Genomic DNA, 24,411 nt, shown 5'->3' with positions numbered 1-24,411 from the left:
ATCCAGAGGGTAAACGATAATATGAATATTAAATTAAACCTCTAATTTTGTTTATATAATGTCGACACAATGGCAACGTCTGGTTAGAGCAATTAACGAAATTCCAATGTGAAAACTCATTCCTCCGAACGTTATCAAGTTCCTTTTAACGGCGGTTCTTAGTCTCATCTTAGAATGTATTACGAAAGTTGGAAACCTTTTCCTAACATTAATGTGTATACTGTACCATCGAAGTCTACTGTCCCTGAGCCATCGGTATCTATCTCAGCAATCATTTCATCCAGCTGATCCGGCGTCAATTGGTCGTCCAATGCCATCAGAATCTCCCGTAGACTGGAAGTAGGGATATATCCATTATCTGAAAAACATAAGACAAAGTTCTGTTATGAATAATTGAATGAGCGAAAAGTAACATAAATTAGTTTTCAGAAGGATAATCATGGTATTAGTTGGGTAGGAAACCAAGAGGATGGAGAGTGAGGTCGGCAATACTAAACTAGAACAGGTAAATCATTTCAAGTATTTAGGATATGAATTCTAATAGAGTGGTAGAATACTATTCTAATGAAACTGAATCGAGGTGCAGTGAGCTGGCAGTTGCAATCAGCGGTATTCTATAAGAAAGAATTCAGCTCTCTGACGAAACTAGCTTTAAATAGTCCTCTTTCCAGTCCAAATCTGCCGTACGGGAGCGAAATCTGTCTGGACTCAGTGTAAATTGATCGTAAATTAGAAGTAACAGACATAAAATTAGTGACGATGATCGCTGTTATTAATAGGTGGAAACAATGGCAGGCAGATCTTCGGAATGAGGAGATACGACGTAAAGTAGTAATGAACTCGATGAATGAAGTTTTATGTATGAACCAGCTTCGATGGTGGGGTCATATGAGGCTAATGGAGAATGATACGTTACCTAGGAGATTGATGGTCTTGGACATGGAGCGTAAGGGAAGCGGGCGGGACAACAAAGGACATGTAAGACTCAGTTTTTAATAATATGATGGTAAGAGCAGTAGAATTAAACGATGCAACGATCTAGTTGTAAATGACAGATTATGGAGGCGCTTAGTTAATTCGCAGAGGCTTTCAGACTGGAAGGAATAACAGTCCATAATGAAGATGTATATATGTATGTATGTACGTATGTACGTATGTATGAGGAAAGTGAGCTAATTGTTCCCATGCACCATCATTCTGCTTTCTAAAGCCCATTGAAGGTATAGTTAGTAATTCACTAGGCACTCGATCACTATGCTGAACGCATTCTCTCTCTCTCTCATGGTGGTTGAGACCTCAGACGCCGACATCAAAGGCACGTATTAATTGAACAGCCATTCAGCTGCTCGAGAAGCGTACAAGCAGCGACGCCGTATGCATCCAGGTAATAGCAGATAATAACAGCGTTCGAGTACGTACTAGATGTAATTAAATGAAGAAGACATTATCTGGCATAGACCTTGTCGTTATCGTATTCAACTAGGAGATTATGTGCATTTTTATTTTTGTTCGAATGTCTTATTTCGATTACGCGGTTGCCACTGCTCCTCTAATGGACTTCGTCGTGTCGTGCTCTGTATTACAGTTCAAAGAGTCGATTAGGAATCATCAAAGAGGTGAACGATAAGGTAAACGCCTTAGCTGCAGGCCTTATTATAGACCCAAAGAACCATTGCATCTTAGTATACAATATTTAACTTTCAAGAATAAATTTCTAATTTGATGAGAATTGGATTTGGTTATTCCAACATGGATGCAGATACGATTAATCTTTGAGCTATGAGACTCAAGTTTGATCCCATTGTTTCCAATACTTTTATTTTCTTGAGTTTTGTCACCCTTTGTTGATATTATCCTGAATTAAATGTAACTATAACATGTACAACACTTTACTGAATACAGGTCTTAGCACATCACTTAATGAAGTTCCGGAGAGGATTCCAATATTTATTTCATAGTGCATATTGTTTGACAGATCCAATTCACTTACGGAGAGTCATTGCAACAACCATGCTTCAGCCAAGACAAGGATCCAGATTTCAATGTACCACTTTATCTTTTGTCTTCTGGTGCTACTTTAAAAGGGCCATCTCAAATTTAGCACTGTATGAAATTGCAGAATGTTGGAAGACATTCAGTACATAATGGAGGCACTAGAAACCAATGTATGGCCTCATTCATGAATATGACCCTTGAGAACAGCACTGGTATCTCATGCTACCAAAACGTACATCTGCTTTACAGGAATCTAAATGTTACTTCCTTTTAGCAGGAAATAGCCACAAAATCATAACTGCCTCTGACAATGTTGTGTGAAATATGAAGGAGATTTATATGAAGATATTATGTATTTCAATCCTTGAGATGTAAGTGACACTCAATGTACCCACAATAATACAGGCTTTCCATGCTTTGTGTTCTCTCCGACAACTGGGTTTTTGTTGTCCATCAGCTATTGCCATTAAAGTTCGTGGTTTGCGTTGTGTTCTCTTCCAGTGACCGATGGCACTTCAGATAACCATACACAGATTGGGTACTTCAGATTGTTCTATTTACTTTTCGTCTTACTTGAAGCGTATAAAAACGTGAAACAAAGCTCAAAATGCCTGTTTCTTTATTTACTCAATATTTGGACCTAATTTGGTTAAATCCAGCAAATAATTGTTATGGTGTACAATCGAATTTTGAGAAGTATGTTCTTGTAAGTTGTTGAAATATTGTTCACCAGGTAGCACTTTAAATTCTTTCCGTTTGCTGTATTTATACTACTGTTAATCAGTTCACATCTATAAGAAATCCAGGAAACAGAGTTCGTAATCTATTAACCTCTGTTGAATAATTTACATTTTTCCGGTGTGGACCATATCAATTTATTTCCTGATCGCGCTATTGTCGCGCCAACACGGATTAGGTGTTATTATTTATTTCTAATGTATTTATTGCATGGTAAGAATATTATATACAGTATATAAAATATATACACGATAACGGAACACATGAATTCACATCAGGCTTTAGTAATTTTCGTAGCTGAATATCTAGCGCTTCAATCTACTGCAGTGTTTCTGCTGTTGGCCGAAGCTGATACTCGGTTGCAATATGGGGAATGGTCTAGCAAGGGCTCTACATTCGCTTTCTGAAGATGGCACGATCTTCCATTTACAGAGAGAATCCCTGTAACTTCCATAGCATGACTTGATCATTTTCAGTCTGGGTCATGTCGTGCGTGGTAATTTGGATTCGCCAGCAAGTTCCTCTCCAGTGAAGGTGTTGTGCGGGGGCAAGTCTCTAGAGTTCATCCAGCGATCCTTCCATTTCTCCAAAGCATTGAAATTGGATGATGTCTTCAATTCAGCATCACTCACAAGAGAAGCTCGCACACCGAGGAATCCACCGAGGTTATGTAAATTATGGACACGTTGCCGAGAACAACACGACGCCAAAACATTTATTTCTGAAATTAACTCATGCATCTTACAGAAAGCGATCATGTTCGGTATGTTTCAATGGGCATGCTTGTCTAAACAGAACTGCGGCGCGTGCTGGGATTGCTTGTCAACAGACCGCGCCACTAACCTTCCCTTGCATTCCGTTTCTTTTTTTTTTACGTCGCACCGACACAGATAGGTCTAATGGCGACGATGGGATAGGAAAGACCTAGGAATTGGAAGGAAGCCACCGTGGCCTTAATTAAGGCACAGCCCCGGCATTTGTCTGATGTGAAAATGAGAAACCACGAAAAACCATCTTCAGGGCTGCCGACAGTGGGGCTCGAACCCACTATCTCCCGATTACTGGATACTGGCCGCACTTACGTGACTGCAGCTATCGAGCTCGGTTGCATTCCTTTAATAGCCGCGTAGCACGTCGCGAAAGTTATGTAGCGTCATTAAGTGAAATAATTAAATTCCTGCATTGACTGTGGGTCAATAAAAGCAAGACTGTTGTGGGTGAAAGTGAAGATACAAATTTAAACGTTGCATTAGTATAACAAGGGACGTTATACACGAAATTAATTTACTCCTTTTAGTTTCTGCGACCATGATGCTCATGATAGAAATGTAGAAAGCACAAAGTGGTTTTACACCAATCCCACCTCATGAACTACGGTAAGGATAAAGGTAAGTGTAACATGTTACGTCACCACTGCCATAACAATATTACAGAGTATGCTCAAAGGAACCGGAGGTTTGGTCAAGTATTGGCTTCGGTACCAGGCGTATTGCCACATGGAACGAAAACAACAGGACAACAGTTGGTGTTATGTCAGAGACTGAATTTTCAAGATGGCGTTTCTCTGCGACAAACCGATATCCAATTTCAATAACCGAACAGTGTCAAAATCTACGTGCAAAGCCTTTCCGTATTCCATACTCCATACTCTAAACCAGTACGCATCTAGTGGTTTATAGTAAGCTGTGGTACCAGAAGTGATCATCATCAGCTGTACGGTGTCTTCATTTTGTATAGATTTATGTCCGGAAAAGGAATCCAGAATGAGCACAACTTTACCGGACGCATTTAAACCTTTCGTTCACTTGAATTGATCCCATTTTTCCGTACCTCCTGCAAAACAGCTCGAATGTTTTCATGCGAAAGTATGTTCCTTTTCACCCGCCCTACCAAACACACCTTTCGATTCCCTTAAAGTGATGCGTAAAGGCCCCGGAAATTCACCACTTGTAGTAACGCTCGGTAACTGTGTGTGATGGACACCAGACATTGCACTGCGGCACTGATGTCAATGTTCCTCCTGTACACACCTTCAGATTGAGCCCACTCTGATCGCCGTTACACACGGTTTCGCGGCCACATGACTCTGCATCGGATTTAACTTGTACGAATTTTTCTGCTCCTGCTATTGTTCCTATTTCTTTGTTGGTCTTCTGTTTTGTCGTTACAGATGTTATTTTCACCGACACAATACCACTGCGATTCTGAAAGTTACGTACCAAAACCAAACCGCACTTCGCAACAGTCCTGAAGGGCCACGGCCAATTAAGCAACTGTTGTTCAGCCCGCAATCCTGAAGATTACTAGATGTCGTGTTGTCGGCACGACGAATACTCTCGGCCATTATTCTTGGCTTTCTATACCAGGACCGCTATCACACCGATAGATACCTCCTCAATTGTTCTCATGTACGTTGAGCGGACCTCGAACCAGCCATCAAATCCATGTAAAATGCTCTGACCTGGCCGGAAATCGAACCCGGTGTCTCCGGATAAGAGGCAGGCACGCTCCCCCTACACCGCGGGGCCAGCTGAAGTTACGTACTCACGTGCAAAATCCTTTACACCCCACGCATTTTTCCTCGAGTGCAACTTACATAGCCCACTGCTGGATGGCATCATCGTGAGTTATTTCATTATTTTGATGGGCAAAACCAAACTTTGTTCTGGCTCTCAATTTGTCGCAGCGCGTCCTACTGTCCTCTACAGGCTTCTCCCCAAAATAAATCTTCCTTTGCTTTTGACAAGATGGAACTTATGTTTTACCGCCGAAAACGAAAGCGGGCACCGCTTATCACTTCTCCAGTATTGAAAGGTATTCCTTTTACCGGCAATATCTATAAGTTCGTCTTTAGCGCTCCCTCGTTGACCATTGCCTTCTGTCAATATTCCCTATCGGAATCGTTTGCTTCAAGATTACATGACATATCATATGAAGTAAAAGTGATCAGCTAATGCTGTCCACGTAAACGTCATCATTTTCGAGGCAGTTTTGATGACACCTGTATCAGTACGTAAAATGTTAAACCCTATCTTTGAAACAGATGCAAACCAAAAACAAGCAGACCCATCAACATACCGTCAATAGTATCCAGCACAGCATGCTCTTGAATGTTGAGAGGCGTAATATAACATGTTCCATATGTGTTGTCCAACGCAAAAATAACTTTGCCTACGTTGGTTGCCATCATAGAACAATAAGCGACCGGGTGAGTTGGCCATGCAGTTAGGGGCTTGCAGCTGTGAGCTTTTATCCGGGAGGTAGTGGATTCGAACCCCACTGTCGGCAGTCCTGAAGACGGTTTTACGTGGTTGCCCATTTTCACACCAGGCAAATGCTGGGGCTGTACCTTAATTAAGGCCACGGCCGCTTCCTTCCCATTACTAGCTCTTTCCTATCACATCATCGCCATACGACATATCTGTGTCGATGAGACGTAAAGCAACTAACTTGCTTAAAAAATAAGCGTATGTCAGCGCGGACTCAAGTCGGCTGTTGTTCGGTGCGAATTGTGGGTAGAGTATGCAGTAGAGAGAGGCCTCGGGCTAGTTCAAACATACCGAAATTAAACACTTTCTGTACAGCAGGTCGCACGAGTTAATTTCCGAAATAGGTGTTTTGGCCATTTAATTATGCTTGGCACATGTATCGTGTGTGCACAATTTACGTAAGATCGGTGATTCCTTGGCACGTGAACTTCCTTTGTCAGAGACAGGAAGGGTCTTGAAATGGGAAGTGAGCACCTGTGGGCCCCAGCGTTTACCTGGTGTGAAAGTGGGAAACAACGGAAGACAATCTTTAGAGCTGCCGATGGTGGGGCTTGAACCGACCACCTGCCGAATTATGCTTACAACTTCACTACCAGAAACGCGCAGTCAACTCGCTCGATCATCAACTTATTAACAGTAGCCTACTTTCACTCGCACTATGGTACGGCGTTATCAGTGACAAGGGTAACCCTAACATAATATCATAGTATGAATTAAAATTCGGATACTTTAAATACCGTTAATAAGTTCCGCTGGGCTGAGTGGCTAAGATGATATTGTGCAGGCCTTGTAAACACAAGCTGGCGGAATCTGGGCTCAGTCAGCTGAAATTTTGAAAAATTAATTGAGAGCAGACTCCTAACTTGCACTCCAAATATAACCTACTTAAATCATCCAATGCGTCACGCGAACTGAAGTGTTATATTTAACAACATTCTTCTTCATCTTCTTCCCTGCCTTTTTTCCAATATATTGGGGTCGGCACTTCGTGTGGATTTGGCCCAGATAAATAGAGCCCTGCACGGATTCGGATATCGGCGAATTTATCCGCGAATATCCGCGAAGTTAGTGTCTTGGCGGTAGTTGTCGCAGGAGAAAATCCCTCATAAACCTGTGACTGTACGGGTTCTAGTGCTAGGTCTATTGTATAATGTTAACAGATCTATCAGTTTCAGTAACTTGGGTGTAATATACTGTAGTTAAATATTTACAATATCCGCGGATAACAAATTGCGGATGCGAATAAGAATTCGTGGATGGGGATGCGGGTGCGGGTGCGGGTGCAGCTGCGGATGAAGGAAGTGCGGATGCGGAGCGGATGCGGATACTATTTTGTATATCCGCGTAGGGCTCTACAGATAAACGGTAGGGTGCACTTCCTGACCCCAACAGTTTGTGGAGAGATGCATTCAGTATCCCATGTTTCTGTGATAGTTGGTAGTGTGTATGTATGTACGCGTGTATGTGAAAAGATGTGTATTATGACAAGCACAAACACGCAGTCTCCGAGGCAGGAGAATTAACCACAGATACGTAGCCAAAATGTCCACCCTTGTCAGGAATCGAACACGGGGCCATGTGAACCGAAGGTCAGTACGCTGACTATTCAGCCAAATAACCAGTCTGTTACATTTATGAGAAGATTCGCGAAAAAACATCGCAACATTTTAAAATTATGAACGGAGGGAATTTGTCGACAATGACGAGAATTTCGATATTGAATGATGATGATGATCTCCAGAAAACTGGAGGTTAGACAAGTGATTCTTTTTATTTTTGCATACTTACCTTCCTTGTCATATAGCCGGAACGCTTCCTTCAGTTCCTTCTGCATGACTTCGTTATCTTCATCCAGGAAGTGCATGGCCACTCGACAGAATGAATCGAAATTCAGCTTACCATTTTCTGAAACATGAAAGTGACTTCAGTTCGAGTAAAATTAGGACCAGTTCGAATGAAAAGGTGATAACAATTGCAGCATTCGTAATTTGTTCTACCACTGACGCAGACCCCACACTTTATTTTTCAAATGGCTTTACGTCACACCGACACAGATAGGTCTTATGGCGACGATGGGACAGGAAAGGGCTAGAAGTGGGAAGAGCGGCTGTGACCGTAATTGAGTGTGGTGTGAAAATGGGAAAAACGGGAAACCATCTTCAGGGCTGCCGACAGTGGGATACGAACCCACTATCTCCCGAATACTGGATACTGGCCGTACATAAGCGACTGCAGCTATCGAGCTCGGTACTCCACAAGTACACGGAGTTATTGGCTAGAATATCCCGTACATGAAACAACAGCAATAAGAATATGATCCATACATTTAAAGTCCGATCGATGCTACAAATAAAATTTGAAAATAGGCAAAGAGATCTAATGTAAAGCTGTGACAGGTATATGGTTCTTTAGTTGATTAGCCGAGTCCAACTAATTGCGATACGATCTGCTGTATAATGGGGCAGACTCGGGTCATTAGGTTAGTGATGCCGTGAACTTTTCCTGTCATCTGTTTTAAAATATCGGTACCTTGACTTAATGGAAGAAAGAATCATCCATAGCACATTTCCTGGATGACTGTAGCAGTGACTGTATGGAGATAGTTGTTTTTTATTACTGAAACATCATTGATTCTCACGTCAGACAGTGAAACTTATGACACTAGACTGGGAGAGAAGAGGAACGTCCATTGGAGATGTGGACGTAAAGCAATACCAAATGCACTTGTCGCTACCGATAATACCCTTCCACCCTAACTATGAAACAAATCTGTAATTTATCGAGTGTGCCGTGGCAGTACTTAATGTGTGGTAGAAAATAAGAACATCTCCTTTCCCTGAAATGCTAACAAATGGTATTTTAAAGTTTTGTCTTGTTTTAACTATTGTTTTCACTGTAACCGGTAGTTGGTAGAAATAGTACATCTGTTACCATTGCTACATCCGTTACTGCCCAACAGCTGAATTGATCACATTTGCATTACAGAAAACTAAGCTTAGCTCGAAATGTTATGACGGAGCCCTGCGTCTGTTTATTTATTCTGTATAAACAGCTGTTAAGATCTATGTATGAAAGAACTGAGAGAGATAACTTGGGCGTATGTTGAGCAATATGGACGTCGAAATTTATCCTTCCGACATGTTTTGTAAAGTCAATGGAATTCTCGGCATGAGTGCTGTATTGTTCCAGAAACGTGTCCGTGCTGAGGATCTAATCCCCGTCCTTAGCAGGTGCAGTTAAGCTGCTTCGCACTCTGAATGCAAGAATTATTGATCTCACTAAAGCCCCCATTCATTATCATTAGAATGAAGCGGGGCCGTGGATTACAGAGGGTGAACCAACAAAGGCTGTGATCGTGGCCGAATACATTGCTGTATATTCATGTAGCTTTGAATATTCAAGGTGCTTGAAACACTATTACCACAGAAAACTTCATGTACGTAAAATTTAAGGACGCTTCTATCAGTATTCCAATTTATTTCCATGAAAAGTAACTGAATGACAGTCTGGAAAACGAATGCAATACTTCAGATGAACTTTTTATTGCTAGATTCTTTTTAACGTCTCACCAACACATCGAAGGTTTTCGACAACGGAGGAATGGGGCAGTGGGTCAGCGTCAGTTGCCTTAATTAAGATACAGCGCCGGCTTTTGCCTGGTTTGAAAATGGGAAACAACGGAAGAACATTTTCATGGCTGCTGACGGTGGGATTAGAACCCACCATCTTCCGAATTCCAGCTCACAGGTACGCGACCCAAATCGCTCGGTAAGATGAACTCTCATCAGCTAGGATGTGCCATCTTTATCGTCGAATATAGCAATCAAGTATCCTCTTTGCAGATAATTCGTCGTCGCTTCATTTATAATTTTAAAAAATCGTAATCCCGTAGAAAGATAGTCTGTTTGATTTATGTTTGATTACATGTGGTAGAGGCCAGTGTGAGTTTGTATAAGTTAAGGCTGGAACTAGAAAGGAGGTGATCGAAGCTTTAAGATCGGCTCAGCCGGTTGAGTCTAAACTTTGCAAACTTTTCGTAACGCTGCTCTTTTGTTGGAAATCACCCAGAAAAAATCGAGTTGTTTTTCTTTGGATTTTTCCCAGTTCTCGAATCAAGTAATACTGGTGAGGGCCCCATGTACTGGAACCATACTCTAGTTGGGGTCTTACCGCATACTTATATGCCTTCTTCTTTAGATCCTTACTATAAACCCTAAATACCCTCATAACCACGTGCAGAGTTATTTACCCTTTATTTACAATCCCGTTTATGTGATTGCCTCTAAGAAGATCTTTCCTTATATTAACACCTGGATACTTTACAGGGGGCCCATAACGAACTTTCACCCCATCAACGCGGTAATTAAAACTGAGAGGACTTTTCCTTTTAGTGAGACTCACAACCTGACTTTTAACCCCGTTTATCATCATAACATTGCTTGCTGTCCATCTCATAAAATTCGAGGTCTTTTTGCAGTGGCTCACAAACTTGTAACTTATTAATTACTCTATACGGTATAAAATCATTTTCAAAAAGCCTTATCTGTGATTTCAGTGGTTTACTCATATAATTTATATATAAGAAGACATAAAGTTCCAATAATACTGCCTTCAGAATGTTCCCTCTTAATTTAAAACTAACTTACCACTTACTAACTTAATTTAAAATTTAAAATTAACTTACTTGCCATATATTAAGTATCCAGAACACCTTCTCCCTGCCGTAAGGGGCTACTAATAGGGGAGAGGCTCTGAATTGCACACAGTCGCTGAGGCCACACGATCATTACTGTATTAATGCACTTTCAACATATGACAACATTGAGGTACAGCTCTAGCATTTGCCTGGCGTAGATACGATTGATGATCATACTATGAAATGTGTAGGATTGATGTCCTGATTTTCTTATACACTATAACAATAATAATTTCGTGTGGCTATTTCTAGCCGAGTGCAGCCCTTGTAAGGCAGACCCTCCGATGACGGTGGGCGGCATCTGCCATATGTAGGTTACTGCGTGTTAATAGCGTCGAGGATAGTGTTATGTGTGGTGTTTGAGTTGCAGGGATGTTGGAGACAGATCAAACACCCAGCCCCCGGGCCATTGGAATTAACCAATGAAGGTTAAAATCCCCGACCCGGCCGGGAATCGAACCCGGGACCCTCTGAACCGAAGGCCAGTACGCTGACCATTCAGCCAACGAGTCGGACTTCTTATACACTTATACATGTGGATACATGTTGTCTACAAATATAGCGAAATATCGTTCTTAATAAAAAAATCAAGGAAGCTACTGAGCTACCCAGCAGCATTTAATCATGTGATCCTTGACCACGGAGCCTACAGTTTTACTGAAACCTGAACATTGGTACGTAGCTCTTCCTTTCAAAAATTCACGTATTTTGACAAGGATTCAAACCACGGCCGTCTTCGAGAGAAGCAATTGACTCTGTCATTCAGTTATCACCTCCTAACATTCATCATTCTCTGTGGATCATTGATCGAGTGTTGGGCTCCGTGACCCAAGTCGTGGGTTCAAACCCGCCAGAGCTAGTCTGATTTTTGAACGATGGAAAAGAGTAAATTTAATGTCTCAGGATGTCGGCAAGTGAAATATACTCGGTGTTTAACCCCCGCCCCCCGCCCATGGCACTACAGTCCTGAAAGGCCTTGGCCTACCAAGCGACCGCTGCTCAGCCCGAAAGCCTGCAGAATACGAGGTGTCGTGTGGTCAGCACGACGAATCCTCTCGGCCGTTATTCTTGGCTTTCTAGACTGGGGCCGCTATCTCACCGTCAGATAGCTCCTCAATTCTAATCACGTAGGCTGAGTGGACTTCGAACTAGCCCTCAGATCCAGGAAAAAAAAATCCATGACCTGGGCAGGAATCGGCACACTACCCCTACACCACGGGGCCGGCAATGCAAAGTCATCTCCGAACAGGCCATGAAGGCCCTTGGAGGCTTCCACTGTCCGTAACCTCGGCACTTGATGAGATTAGCTCTACGCCCGGCCACCTTTGCCCCCAGAAATTAACCTGGTACTCATCTTTGGTGTAGGCTGAGTGAACCTCAGGGCCATGCGCACCTTCGGAAGAGGAAATCTCGTTTCTTAAATTTTACGATTTCCTGATGGGGATTCTAACCCACGTCCTTCCGGGCAATCGATCCCAGCAGACGCTCCTCGGTGTTTACCCGACAAAATTCAACAAAAATCTGCCATAGATCACCAACTGGGATCTGGTTTACACTGGCTTCTGGTAGAAAAGAAGGAAACGTTCAAGTAGATATGCAGGCAGCCTTGAGCACGTCAATTTAAGATACATGCATACAGTAGCTGAGGGTGTATATTTATCATCACCATTATTACTTTTATTATTATTATTATTATTATTATTATTATTATTATTATTATTATTACCCAAGTTCCATAAATCTATGCACTGTAGCATGTTTGATTACCAAATGTGTCACTTAATCTGTAGATTTATACAACTTTCAAGGAGTACGATTAACATGTCGGTCGCTCTGAATACTATCTGTCCTTCGAAAGTGGGCTAAGAGGGATTGAGAAAGGAACCTTAGAGTGGAAGTTCAGCAGTTCCATCTTCGACCACGGCTCTTCTCGCTACCATCTTGTCCTCAGTGTATCCTCGATATTCTCACAGTGATTGAGCGTAAATGATAGGATATTACTTAAATTTATTAAAGGGAACCTACTTCAATCCTAAGATCAAATCACTTAATATCCATGCAGATCACATGACCAACAACTACCAACCGACAATATTTAGCACTACAGATATCTTTACTACCGAGCTCGATAGCTGCAGTCGCTTAAGTGCGGGAGATAGTAGGTTCGAACCCCACTGACGGCAGCCCTGAAAATAGTTTCCCGTGGTTTCCCATTTTCACACCAGGCAAATGCTGGGGCTGTACCTTAATTTAGGCCACGGCCACTTCCTTCCCACTCCTAGCCCTTTCCTGTCCCATCGTCGCCGTAAGACCTATCTGTGTCGGTGCGACGTAAAACAACTAGCAAGATATCTTTACTAATGACGACCAAACGACAGCCACCTATACCGGGACAAGAATGAATGCATCTTTGTTAGTGCGATAGTTTTAAACTCTAGACTACGGTTCGCTACCTTGGTTCATACAATTTCTCAGTTCAACCCAAAAACATGAGTACACTACATTCCAGCTTGTAACTTAATCTTGAATTTGTGAGAGTCTAGGATCGAACCTGAATCCTCTTGCACTCCAATCTGTTAATCTAAGCACTTTTTTAAGGAGGAGGTATCTACAGTTATTACTACTACTACCACCACTACTACTGCTACTATATAAATATGGTGCTGCCATCAAAGTGTACTAGCCAGGCCAGTTCTAGTTAATAAGGTCTAGAGCAGTGTTTACAGCAAGATTGGTTCACGTCACCTTGCCTTGGCGCATTACTGAGTGTCACCTGATAAGATCAGTGAGCATCCCAACACTTAACTTCAGTTTAGCAAATAAATCGCTTTCTCTCTTGTAACTAAGCTCGTCAATTTTACCCAAAAGTCTGAAAAACTCAGTTTTACATCCTGATTCCATGAATAAATTCTTAGACAGACTCGGCAATTGAATCTGAAATCACCTGGAAAACCGATGTCTCATGTAACAGATGTAGTACAGATTTCACGCACACAGGTACAAAGCATATTCATATATTACTACATTAAAAAATAACTTTTGAGGTACTAATAGAGTTCTCACCTTCTTTGTCCTCGGCCTCGAGGAGAGCCTCCAGCTCGAGGTCGTCGATCATGAGCCCCAAGGTGTTGAGGATGGTGCGCACCTTCTCCTTCTCGATGCGGCCGGTCTTACACCCATCGAACATTGAAAAGGCCCTTCGGAGCACTGGAAAATCAACAAGGCGTGGATTACTTCGTCTGTTAGCTGTTGAATGTCGCATTAACTCATGTAAGTTTACGATAACGCCAGGATAGAAAAGGGCTAGAATTTGGTGATGATGATGATGATGATGATGATGATGATTTTTGTTTAAAGGGGCCTAATATATACGTCATCGGCCCCTAATGGTACGAAATGAGACGAAATATAATGACAAATTTTATGTCCAAAATCCTCCACCGACCAGAATTCAAAACGTGAGGACGAAGAATGAATGGATGGATATTAATTAAAAACAGTCAGTGGATCCGACCCAGAGTGCCTCACATTCACAGAAACTGACGAAAAAAAAATATTACTGACCAAGGGACTGCTTCTAAAGCACAGTACTGAATTAATGATGCTTGCAGTCTAAAAGGGTCCAAAATCCAATTCATCGGCCCTTCATAATGGTACCTATCGTTAGGAAAGAAGAACCATGGTATTTGTCATGTTGTACTAATCAAGAGTAGCCGTAGACTCGCGGTAATCCCCATATTATGGTACTACTCACAGGTAATGAATTTCGCACGTGCAACATTGCGGCGCCATTTACAGGCAACGCAAACCTATGGTGTTCATCGCATACGTGTACTAACCACAAGGACTCGGACTATCCCGTTGTGTTCCTCATATAATGGGTACTAATCATAGGCAAGCCAGAACCATGGTGTTGCTCCTAAAGTGGTACTAATCACAGGTATTGTAAAAGACGGCAACGCACTCTTTTGCTACTGATCACAAACCTATTTCGTACCTAACATAGTGGTACTACGCACAAGTAAAAGCGACCCATGGTGTTCCTCGCGTGGTGGTACTACCCATAAGTAGTTTCATGGTTCTAATACAATCATCCCTTGATCGCTCCTTTTAGTCGCCTCTTACGACAGGCAGGGGATACGGTGGGTGTATTCTTCGTCTGCGTCTCCCACCCACAGGGGGTAATTTGGTAATGAAGCAGCTGTATCGTAATTAAAGTATGTAGCTCTTGTATATGCCTGCCGTGAAAATGGAAAATGACGAAAAATCATCTCCAGGGCTACGAATATGAATGGTTCCTGAACACCACTATCAATTGTTTTATCAGTGCAATTGTTATCTTTACTCTGATACTAATTATATCACTATTTTAGCAGTCCTTTCACGTAGGATGAGTTCCAGCTGAAGTGTTATGATTGTGTTGCGTATGTAGATGGGCATGAGTAATGGGCTGAGAATAATAAATCAAGGCTTGAAATACCTCCCTGATCTTTAGGAATAGGTGAGTATCTTTTTCAAATAAAAATCTCTGGAAATAAATTGTACAGCTGCCGAGGCCAAAACAAACCGGAGAACACGTATATAACTCAGTCGTTCAAGTCAGGCGAGTGGTATACCAGCCAGTTTTTACCTGGAGAACCGAACGAGTTTGTAGCTGTGAGCTTGCATTCGGGAGATGATGGCTTCGAATCCCACCGTCGTCAGACCTGAAGATGTTTTTCCATGGTTTACCTTTTTTACATCAGGCAAAATTAATTAATTAATTAATTAATTAATTAAGGCTATGGCTGCCACCTTCTCAATCCTAGCCCTTTCCCTTCCTGGCATCGCCGGAAACCTTTGATGTGTTAGTGCGACGTTAAAACCACTAACACACACAAAATTAGTGAAGAAACCCTGTAGGTTGGAGGCGAAATGAATAGCTGATAACATATAGTGTTTGTGGTACCGTTCCATGTTGCTAATCTGGTTTATCTTTGCATCATAGAGATACATTATTTACAGTAATGTTCAAATGTTCAATAGTGAAAAGGTATATTCGAAACCTACTTAAGTTCCTAACAGTATCTGATATAACTATATGTGTATTTATGAACAAACACTATGTTTGTGCTTAGGGCGGAAATATAGACTAGTATTAGACATTCCCTTGAAGTCAGATCTTCAGTAATATAAGCAAGTTTTTAAGCAGCCATTTCCTCATCTGCAACATGACAGATATCTTTATGTACTAAAAAATAGAAAAATGTGGCAGAAGAGATCTCGATATACTTACTAGTTACTTGCTCCTGGTCCAGTGATTCAGTCTGTAAAGAAATAGAGAGAGATATCAGGAATCAAAAAAATAAGCAGTTTTCTTACTACAATTTATCAGGAGAGCGTGCCTAAGTAAGATGGAAGATAAGACTGGAAAAGTTATAGACGTTATGGCTTTTCGCATGCCTGAAGTACGTATTAATGTCCTATACATATGCCAAGTTTTCACCCGTCTTGAGCATTTCGTTCGGTGTACTTCTCTGCACATGTGTAAAGAACTACATTTCACGGATATCAGTAATTCTAGCGGGTGCTCCACCCGTCCCTTGCGATCCAGTTTTATGCAACCCGTCGTGTTTACTACAATTCTTAAATACATCGGTCCCTCTCCCTAAACCGGGCTAATATAATGAGAAGATAGTAAGAATCGTGAGCGCCACTAATAATTAATTTACCCTGAATGAACTCGTAAAACGAGCACAGATTCGAAGAGCACTTACCTTACAACAGGAGGTGCACACACACACACACACACACACACACACACACACACACACACACACATATACTGGAAACAGGTATTTTATAGGTTGGGAACTGCCCGCTGCTGAGCAACCTAGCAATAGCTCACTTGGCAGGGGCGCTTTCGGAGATATAATAGTGGACAGTGCTCGAGAGTACGGAGGTTCGATTCCCACGCAGGTATATTTTAATTGCCTGAGATATGGCAGGTTTGCATATTTCATGCTTTCCACAGACTGATTTGTTTACTTGGCCGTGTAAAGAGCCAATGGTGTCATGGTGATGGTCATTGGCTAGGACACAGGCAACCAGTTAGCTACGTCGTACGTGTTCCAAGTTTCGTAGGACACAGGTAGGACAACGTGCGTCCCATTAGAATGATAACAACACGCGTTGGTAGGTAGGTCTCAGGGTGTCTCCTTTAGGACAGTAACACAATATTATATTGTGCGTTTACGCTGCCCGAACTTATCAGCTACTAAAAGAGGTCACAACACGAAGCTCATCCATTCAAGCGTATTGAGTGAATAATAATCTAATCTGCACTATCGACGTATTCCAGTGACGAATACGCCGATATGTTACTCATCTATGGACATATACGATATGACAGAATTCATTACAAGCGATTTTCTGACAGGAAGCTTTTTTTTTTTTTTTTGCTATTTGTTTTACGTCGCATCGACAGAGATAGGTCGTATGGCGACGATGGGACAGGATAGTCCTAGGAATGGGAAGGAAGCGGCCGTGGCCTTAATTAAGGTACAGCCTGGTGTGAAATGGGAAACTACGGAAAACTATCTTCAGGGCTGCCGACAGTGGGGTTCGAACCCACTACCTCCGGGATGCAAGCTCACAGCTGCGCGCTTCTAACCGCACGGCTAGCTCGCCCGGTCTGACAGAAAGAACCTGATAGCCAATGCATTCCGGAGACTTGAACGACGTTTGTGTTCAACTGGGACACTTAGAAGGAAACCTCATATTAGAGATACTCCTACAACGTCTGTTCATAATGACGAAGTTCTTGTAGACGCTATCTGGAATATCCTTCATACTGGTACACTGACACTTACTAACAGACAAACATCAGCTGTTCATCTGGAATGCGAGTATTTACATCAGCTCCATGTGCAATTACATCAGATGCTTCACGATCTCATGACGATGCTTGGGGAATATTTTGTTAATGTACATTACACAAAGTGTGTAGTTGAGCAACCTCTTTTATCAATAGTCCTGTTTTTGTATGAATCACAATTTCACAGGAATCACGCTAAGTACTGTAACATCCAATACAAACGGACCTTTTCAGGGCCAAATGAAAGCCCAGTAGGTATGTACCTATACCATGTCCACTGTAATAGACAATAAAGAAAATGTATATCTGCATGGTATTTGAACCTTCGTACACGACCTGGTTTCTTAACCACAGAGGTGCGTGTCTAGGAAAAGGCCTCTCAGTGGTTAGGAAATTTGCCACCTGTATTATGATAACAATACGGGTGCTTAGCGTAGGTGTTGTTCAAAACTGTGATTGTTTCATCTATTCATTCCAGTTTCTGTCATTGGCATACCATTGGTGCTAATATTCCGTATGTATTATCGAACTGAAACCCAAACGTATCATTGTATTACGTACAAAATTTGATACCTTACTTATTTTTCGGTTGAATGAATTTCCATGACAAACCCAAAGCCAGTAGAAAACGGGATGTCTAATTCCGCTAGCACGTCTATTGCTTCCGCCTTTGACACCGTATTCGCAAGACCTGCAGTGAGCCACGAGACCGGCTGGCAACTCAAGAGATAACTGATAGTCGTATTTTGTGATTGCGCCAGTTAGTAATGGACACAAGTGTCAGAGGCAGCGTGCAGTTCTTTAACTATGTGGTATACAAGTAACATGTGTTTGCTGATGAGGCCTAGTGTTTACAGTACACTGTGGGCTACACCAGATGTGTTATTTTCATTAACCTGTCTCATTCTCAAGCTTGGCCTTGAGAATATGAGAGTAATTTGAGGTATGAACGATACTAGTAATAATCATTCCATTCCTTACACAGCCAATCCCTGTTAAGAATGGTATGAAAATGTAAATCATAGGGTTGGTTGATACATCCATTTTGGAGGGTTTGGCAGACTGGTATGTAATAGCAACTTCTGGCACAGTGAGGAAATCTTTACCTCACTCCACATTTCCCTTACACGCCTCTTCAGTGACGCCTAGGCCATTTATGACTGCCGATGGCGGAGTTGCTGAGGATTAAACCAGGCATGGGGATGAATACTCAACATACATGTTCGTATCATATAGCAGTAAGTCTTCGTCAACTCGTATAAAGAGTGCTGTTAATATTTTCTCGTTGCGTTTACCGCTATGTGACAATCCAATACAATAAATGTGGGTCCGCCTCTGTGGTGTAGTGCTTAGTGTGATTAGCTGCCACCCCCGGAGGCCCGGGTTCGATTCCTTGCTCTGCCACGAACTTTGAAAAGTGGTACGAGGCTGGAACGGGGTCCACTCAGCCTCGGGAGGTCAACTGAGTAGAGGTGGGTTCGCTTCCAATCTCAGCCATCCTAAAAGTGGTAAACAGATGAAGAAGTAGAAGAAAAAAAAGACACAAGTACTAGGTAGTTTAACACTTGCCGTGAAACATGCACCACGAGGAGCAATAAGGAATTGGATACGTCTGAAATGCATAATCCTTCCTACAGAAAAGCCTAAATGTTCTTCATAACTAAATACAGTACTTACTTTGACAAAATACCCAATTTCATTTACGCTTCCAGATGGAGAAGTTTAAATATGCATTTCCATTTATTACATCGCACCGAGTAGTTCCGCGGCGCTTTCTCTGATCTATAACATTCCGTGACAGATTGCAGTTACGTTGCACAGGCGCTGCGGGCTACTGCGGGTTGCAAACGGCATAATCACGCCAGGAGCTTAAGCTGATAAATGTTAACGCCTACAAATAGCCTGTCACATGCCCACCTTAGCGTGTATAGTCTCTCGATACCAGTGCCCCCATAGCGTTACCTACACACGCTGAAGATAGGAACTGTTTATAAATTACAGGTATTGTTCGCCTTTCTCAGCCAAAGTTAAAGCAACTTGAATGAACTGAAATACCGCGACAACAGAAATACTTCGATGCTCCTGGAGGTGCTACATTCCTCATTATCTAGCACAGAGTTCTGTCCACTAACTTTGGGATGATTCAGTTGTGTAGAGCAAGGAAGATTTCCTTCGGTTTTGGAATATTTTTGGCAGCAAACATCCATGAAGTCGTAATTAATTAATTAATTAATTAATTAATTAATTAATTAATTAAGGCCACGGCCGCTTCCTTCCAACTCCTAGGCCTTTCCTACCCCATCGTCGCCATAAGACCTATCTGTGTCGGTGCGACGTAAAGCCCCTAGCAAAAAAAAAAATTAAGTAACATTATCTGGCTTATTCGAGAGCTAATAACAAGGTATATCTTTCAGATAGGCTTGCGAATGTAACCGTACTCATGACCTTAAACGTTCTAACGGTATGAAATCCATGTTACATTCTTCCTTATCTTGAGATCCTAGATAATCTTATAAAAGTCTTACACAAAGACTGTGTGTATTCTATTGCATTCTCCTTGAATGTGATGGATTACTTAGTTCATAATAATAAATTGTGTTTGCTTTACGTTCCACTATCCTTTCACGGTTTTTGGAGACGGCGAGGTGCCGAAATTTAGTCCCACAGGAGTTCTTTCATGTGCTGATGAATCTACCGACACGAAGCTGACGTACTTGAGCACCTTCAGATACCACCGGACTGAGCCAGGATCGAACCTGCCAAGTTGGTTTCAGAAGGCCAGCGTCTCAACCGTCTGAGCCACTCAGCCCGGCTTAGTTCGTTTGACGTGGTGATCAAATGATATTGTCAATGGCCTCCTTATAAGATAGCTGCGATTCTAATCCCAGGTAATCTATGACAGATTTTTATCTGAAACGTCACACCTGTGTGGTTCGAATTTCACGTAAAACTAGAGATTCTGTGGTTACTGTCATGACATCAACAGTCACATAAACCTGCCTGCTTCCTTTTTCTTTAGTCAGACAATTTATACCACTTTACTTCATTAATCTAATCCATTTGAATTACATTATTGAAAAATGAATAGCCAATTCAAAATACACGAAAATATTGTGTGCCGAGCCACGTGAAATCATCCGCATTACCCACAGGGGAAACGTTAGCAATAAATACCCAAACTACGAAGGAATATTGATTGTAAACACCAGGTTATGGAGCAATATTAGTGCTACGTGCTGGATTATGCGTAAATAGCGGTACAAAATACCAAATTGCACTGAATACCAGCCTATGTGCAAATATATGGGCCAATCAATTTCAGCACTTACGCACCAGTCTACTGATCAACATCTACACTAACAACCAAGCTATGAGTCAATATCTATAACAAACACTAGGTCATCGGAAACTATCTGCATTAAGCACCAGTATATGGGCCAATGCCTGCACTAACCACCTGTCAATGGGTCAATGTCTGCACTAATCACCACTGTACGTGTCAATATTAGTACTAAGCCGCAGGTTATGGGTCACTTTACAGGACTAAGTGCCACTTTATTGGCCAGCTCAATATCTAAATGGCTAGAATGCTGGTCTTTCATCCAAGGGGTCCCGGCTTCAATTCCCTGCCGGGTCGGGGATTTTAACCTTAAATGGTTAACTCGCCTGGCTCGGGGCTGGAGTTTTGTGATATGATCAACGTTAAGAAATCATCATAGGCAGGGCCCCATCCTCACAGACATGTAGGTCGCCTAAAGGTCGTCTACTCAGAAACGACCTGCACCAGGCTCCCCCAGAAGCCATTATTATTATTACCAATTTATTGGTCAATAACAGCACTAAACACTAGGCTATTAGAAAATATCCATATAAATTACCTTTTTGGGGGGTAAAAATCGGCACTGAACACCATGTTATGGGAAAATATCAGCACCAAACACTGGGCTACAGGTAGATTTAAGCCTTGTGTTCCAGGGTATGGCGAATTAATGAGCATTCTGTACAACCTGTCCGCCTCTGTGGTGTAGTGGTTAGTGTGATTAGCTGCCACCCTCGGAGGCCCGGGTTCGATTCCCGCCTCTGCCACGAAATTTGAAAAGTGTTACGAGGGTTGGAACGGGGTTCACTCAGACTCGGGAGGTCAACTGAGTAGAGGTGGGTTCGATTCCAACCTCAGCCATCCTGGAAGTGGTTTTCCGTAGTTTCCCACTTCTCCTCCAGGCAAATTCTGGGATGGTACCTAATTTAAGGCCACGGCCACTTCCTTCCCTCTTCCTTGTCTATCCCTTACAATCTTCCCATCCCCCACTAAGGCCCCTGTTCATCATAGCAGGTGAGGCCGCCTGGGCGAGATACTGGTCATCCTCCCCAGTTGTATCCCCCGACCCAGAGTCTGAAGGTCCAGAATACTGCCCTTGAGGCGGTAGAGGTGGGATCCCTCGCTGAGTTCGAGGGAAAAACCAACCCTGGGGGGTAAACAGATAAAGAAGAAGAAGAAGTGTACAACCTTAAGAACAATATAATTGATATGCTCGAGTTATTATGTGAATAATTCATTTTTGGATAAGAGAATACAGGAAGAAGCATACTGTAAAGCAAAAGATCCGAAGGGTTAGTTACTCTTAAAATGGAAGCATTGTTCCACGGCGTCGTGAACTCATTTTTACAACCCTGAAGCTACTGATGACAAATTTTTGCGCCATCTGAAATTTAAAATGAGCTGGTATAATTTATTCTAGACAAAGAGATGAAAGAAACTGTTGGTGTTGATTAGCTTGAAGAGTACAAAGCAGCTCTGCTTTCTTTATCTGACGTAAAAACGCTAGAGAAAGAATACGTCCCTCCCAATACTTTACATTCAACCCTCCAGCAAGCAATGAAAAATTAGAAACCGCATATAATAAAAGTGGGATGTGATACCTTCTTTCTTACTGTTCGACTATACGAAACGCTCTTGTGAATGTAGCTGGAACGAGCAATCAGTTGCTTCTGGGTGCATAGCGTAGTTTCTTAGGCGGGTTCGAATTCGGACACAGTGGGATGGCATCTTTAAGTGTTTAGATCCCAGAGAACTGTTTCAGTAGGTTAATTGGCCCGTTAATGAAAACCCTCTTCACGGCAATATTACGACATTGTGGCGTCTATCATGGCCGACAATGATTGAACAGTCGTAAGACAAGTAATAGTATTATTTTAGCAAACAAATATTCAGCTCTGTGTAGCTCTTGATATCATGATCACAGCCAATGAGCTTCCAGTTTTAATTGGAACTAAAGAGACGTGAATTGTCATCTCAAAAATTCCACTGCATTGGCCGGAATTCGAATCACAGCCGCCTTGGTGAGAAGCCAGTGATTGTGCTTCTCGGATATCACACCTCCTCCTCTTCATTGCTATTATCATTATTACGGTATTATTATCATTATTATTATTATTATTATTATTTTACCAGTCCGGTAGTTTTAGGATAGCTTGTCCGACTCTTGCCTGAATGTAACCGGCTCCTTTCCCGGCTCGTCCAAAAATTTCATTTCTGAGCATAGACCTGGGGGGGGGGGGGGTTCACTCTCATTCCTGAGACCAACTGATTAGGTGTTTGAATAGAGAGGAAGTGCACCCAGTCAAGGAATACTTTTAATATAACTGAGGATGTCGTCAGGCTGACCACGTGGCAGTCCAATATCCCCGGACCAAATAGCTGGACAGCAGTCGCCTTGATAGATCAAGACTCTTAATGAGATGTACGATCCAGTGGGATTTTAAATTATTATTATTTTTAGTAGTAGTAACTTAGTAGCAGTAAGAGTTTTTTGCTACAAGTTTAACGTCGCACTAACACATCGAAGGGTTTCGGCGACGGAAGGATGGGAATGGGCTGAGATTTCTAGTGGCCGTGGCCTTAATTAAGATACAACCCCAGCGTTGGCCGGGTGAGAAAATGGGAAACAATAGAAAACCATCTTCAGGCTGCCAACGGTAGGATTCGAACCCACTATCTCCCGAATGCAAGCTCGCAGCTGCGCGGCCCTAACCGCACGGTCAACTCGCTCGGTAGTAATAGTAGTAGTAGAAGTACTAAAAACCTACTCTCTGAGTGTGTAATTGGCTAGAAAAATGACTTCAGAAACTTCGACTGAAATAAACATGCCATGGCCAGGTGACTTGGACACAGAATTTCTGTTAAGGTAAGTCTTGTGGATTGTTAATTTCAAGTTAAAATGAGAGCCACTCATGAGCTGAATGTTGTGAAGGCAACATCCAATACAAGCAAAAGTCTACTGCCACTGAATTACAATAGCTTAATTAAAATACGACAAGAAATATGTTACAGAAATATGTCTTAGCCATTCCACACGAGAAGCTCGATCCAACGCTGAAAGTGTCTTCAGTTGCAATGTGAAAATAACAATTAGGCCTTAATTGGTGGAATAAGGTCGCCTGTATTATCCCGCATACGTATAAGGATGGCGTCAAGATGTAGTATGGAAAAACAAGTTGGTCGAGTTGATTTGAGGGTTCGCTCACGCTATCCTGTGATGGATTGTTACAGACGGTCGTGTAAAATAAATGATACCTAGAGATGTAATTGCCCGATTCCAATTAATTCTGATGGTATTTCCCTTTTTCTCTCTCTCTCTTCCTTCTACTTTACCTATTATTTCATATCGTTAGAGTTAGTGTATTGCTGTTACTACTATTCAAGCAGCAGTGAGCATTGTAAGTGTGGAAACCTGTCATGCCCACAACAAAGCTAAATGAGTAAATAAAATGTTCAATTAGGAGTCACAGCGATCTATTACTTCCGTGTAACGTCCTTTGACTTACACTGACTGACAGAGCAAATGCAACACCAAGAA

General features: G+C 42.1%; 2 protein-coding genes across 3 annotated transcripts in view; one reads left to right on the top strand and one right to left on the bottom strand.

Annotated features, from left to right (window-relative positions):
- LOC136863097 (calmodulin) overlaps positions 1–24,411 on the top strand; it is a 674,807-nt gene that overhangs the window by 122,310 nt on the left and 528,086 nt on the right. The gene's annotated exons all lie outside the window — the stretch shown is intronic.
- Positions 1–24,411, bottom strand: part of LOC136863095 (troponin C) — a 93,816-nt gene that overhangs the window by 6,959 nt on the left and 62,446 nt on the right. The window contains exons 2-5 of the mRNA XM_067139431.2: positions 15,974–16,004; positions 13,762–13,905; positions 7,791–7,907; positions 227–358 (exon numbers count right to left, since the gene is read on the bottom strand). Of these exons, the coding sequence (XP_066995532.1) occupies positions 227–358; positions 7,791–7,907; positions 13,762–13,905; positions 15,974–16,004 (424 nt within the window). The remainder of the gene's footprint in view (positions 1–226; positions 359–7,790; positions 7,908–13,761; positions 13,906–15,973; positions 16,005–24,411) is intronic.

The sequence above is a fragment of the Anabrus simplex genome, chromosome 2 (genome assembly GCF_040414725.1).
Source record: "Anabrus simplex isolate iqAnaSimp1 chromosome 2, ASM4041472v1, whole genome shotgun sequence".
Classification (NCBI taxonomy): Eukaryota; Metazoa; Arthropoda; class Insecta; order Orthoptera; family Tettigoniidae; genus Anabrus; species Anabrus simplex.
The sequence above is the reverse complement of the archived record's forward strand: the minus strand, read 5'-3'. Positions and strand labels throughout refer to the sequence as shown.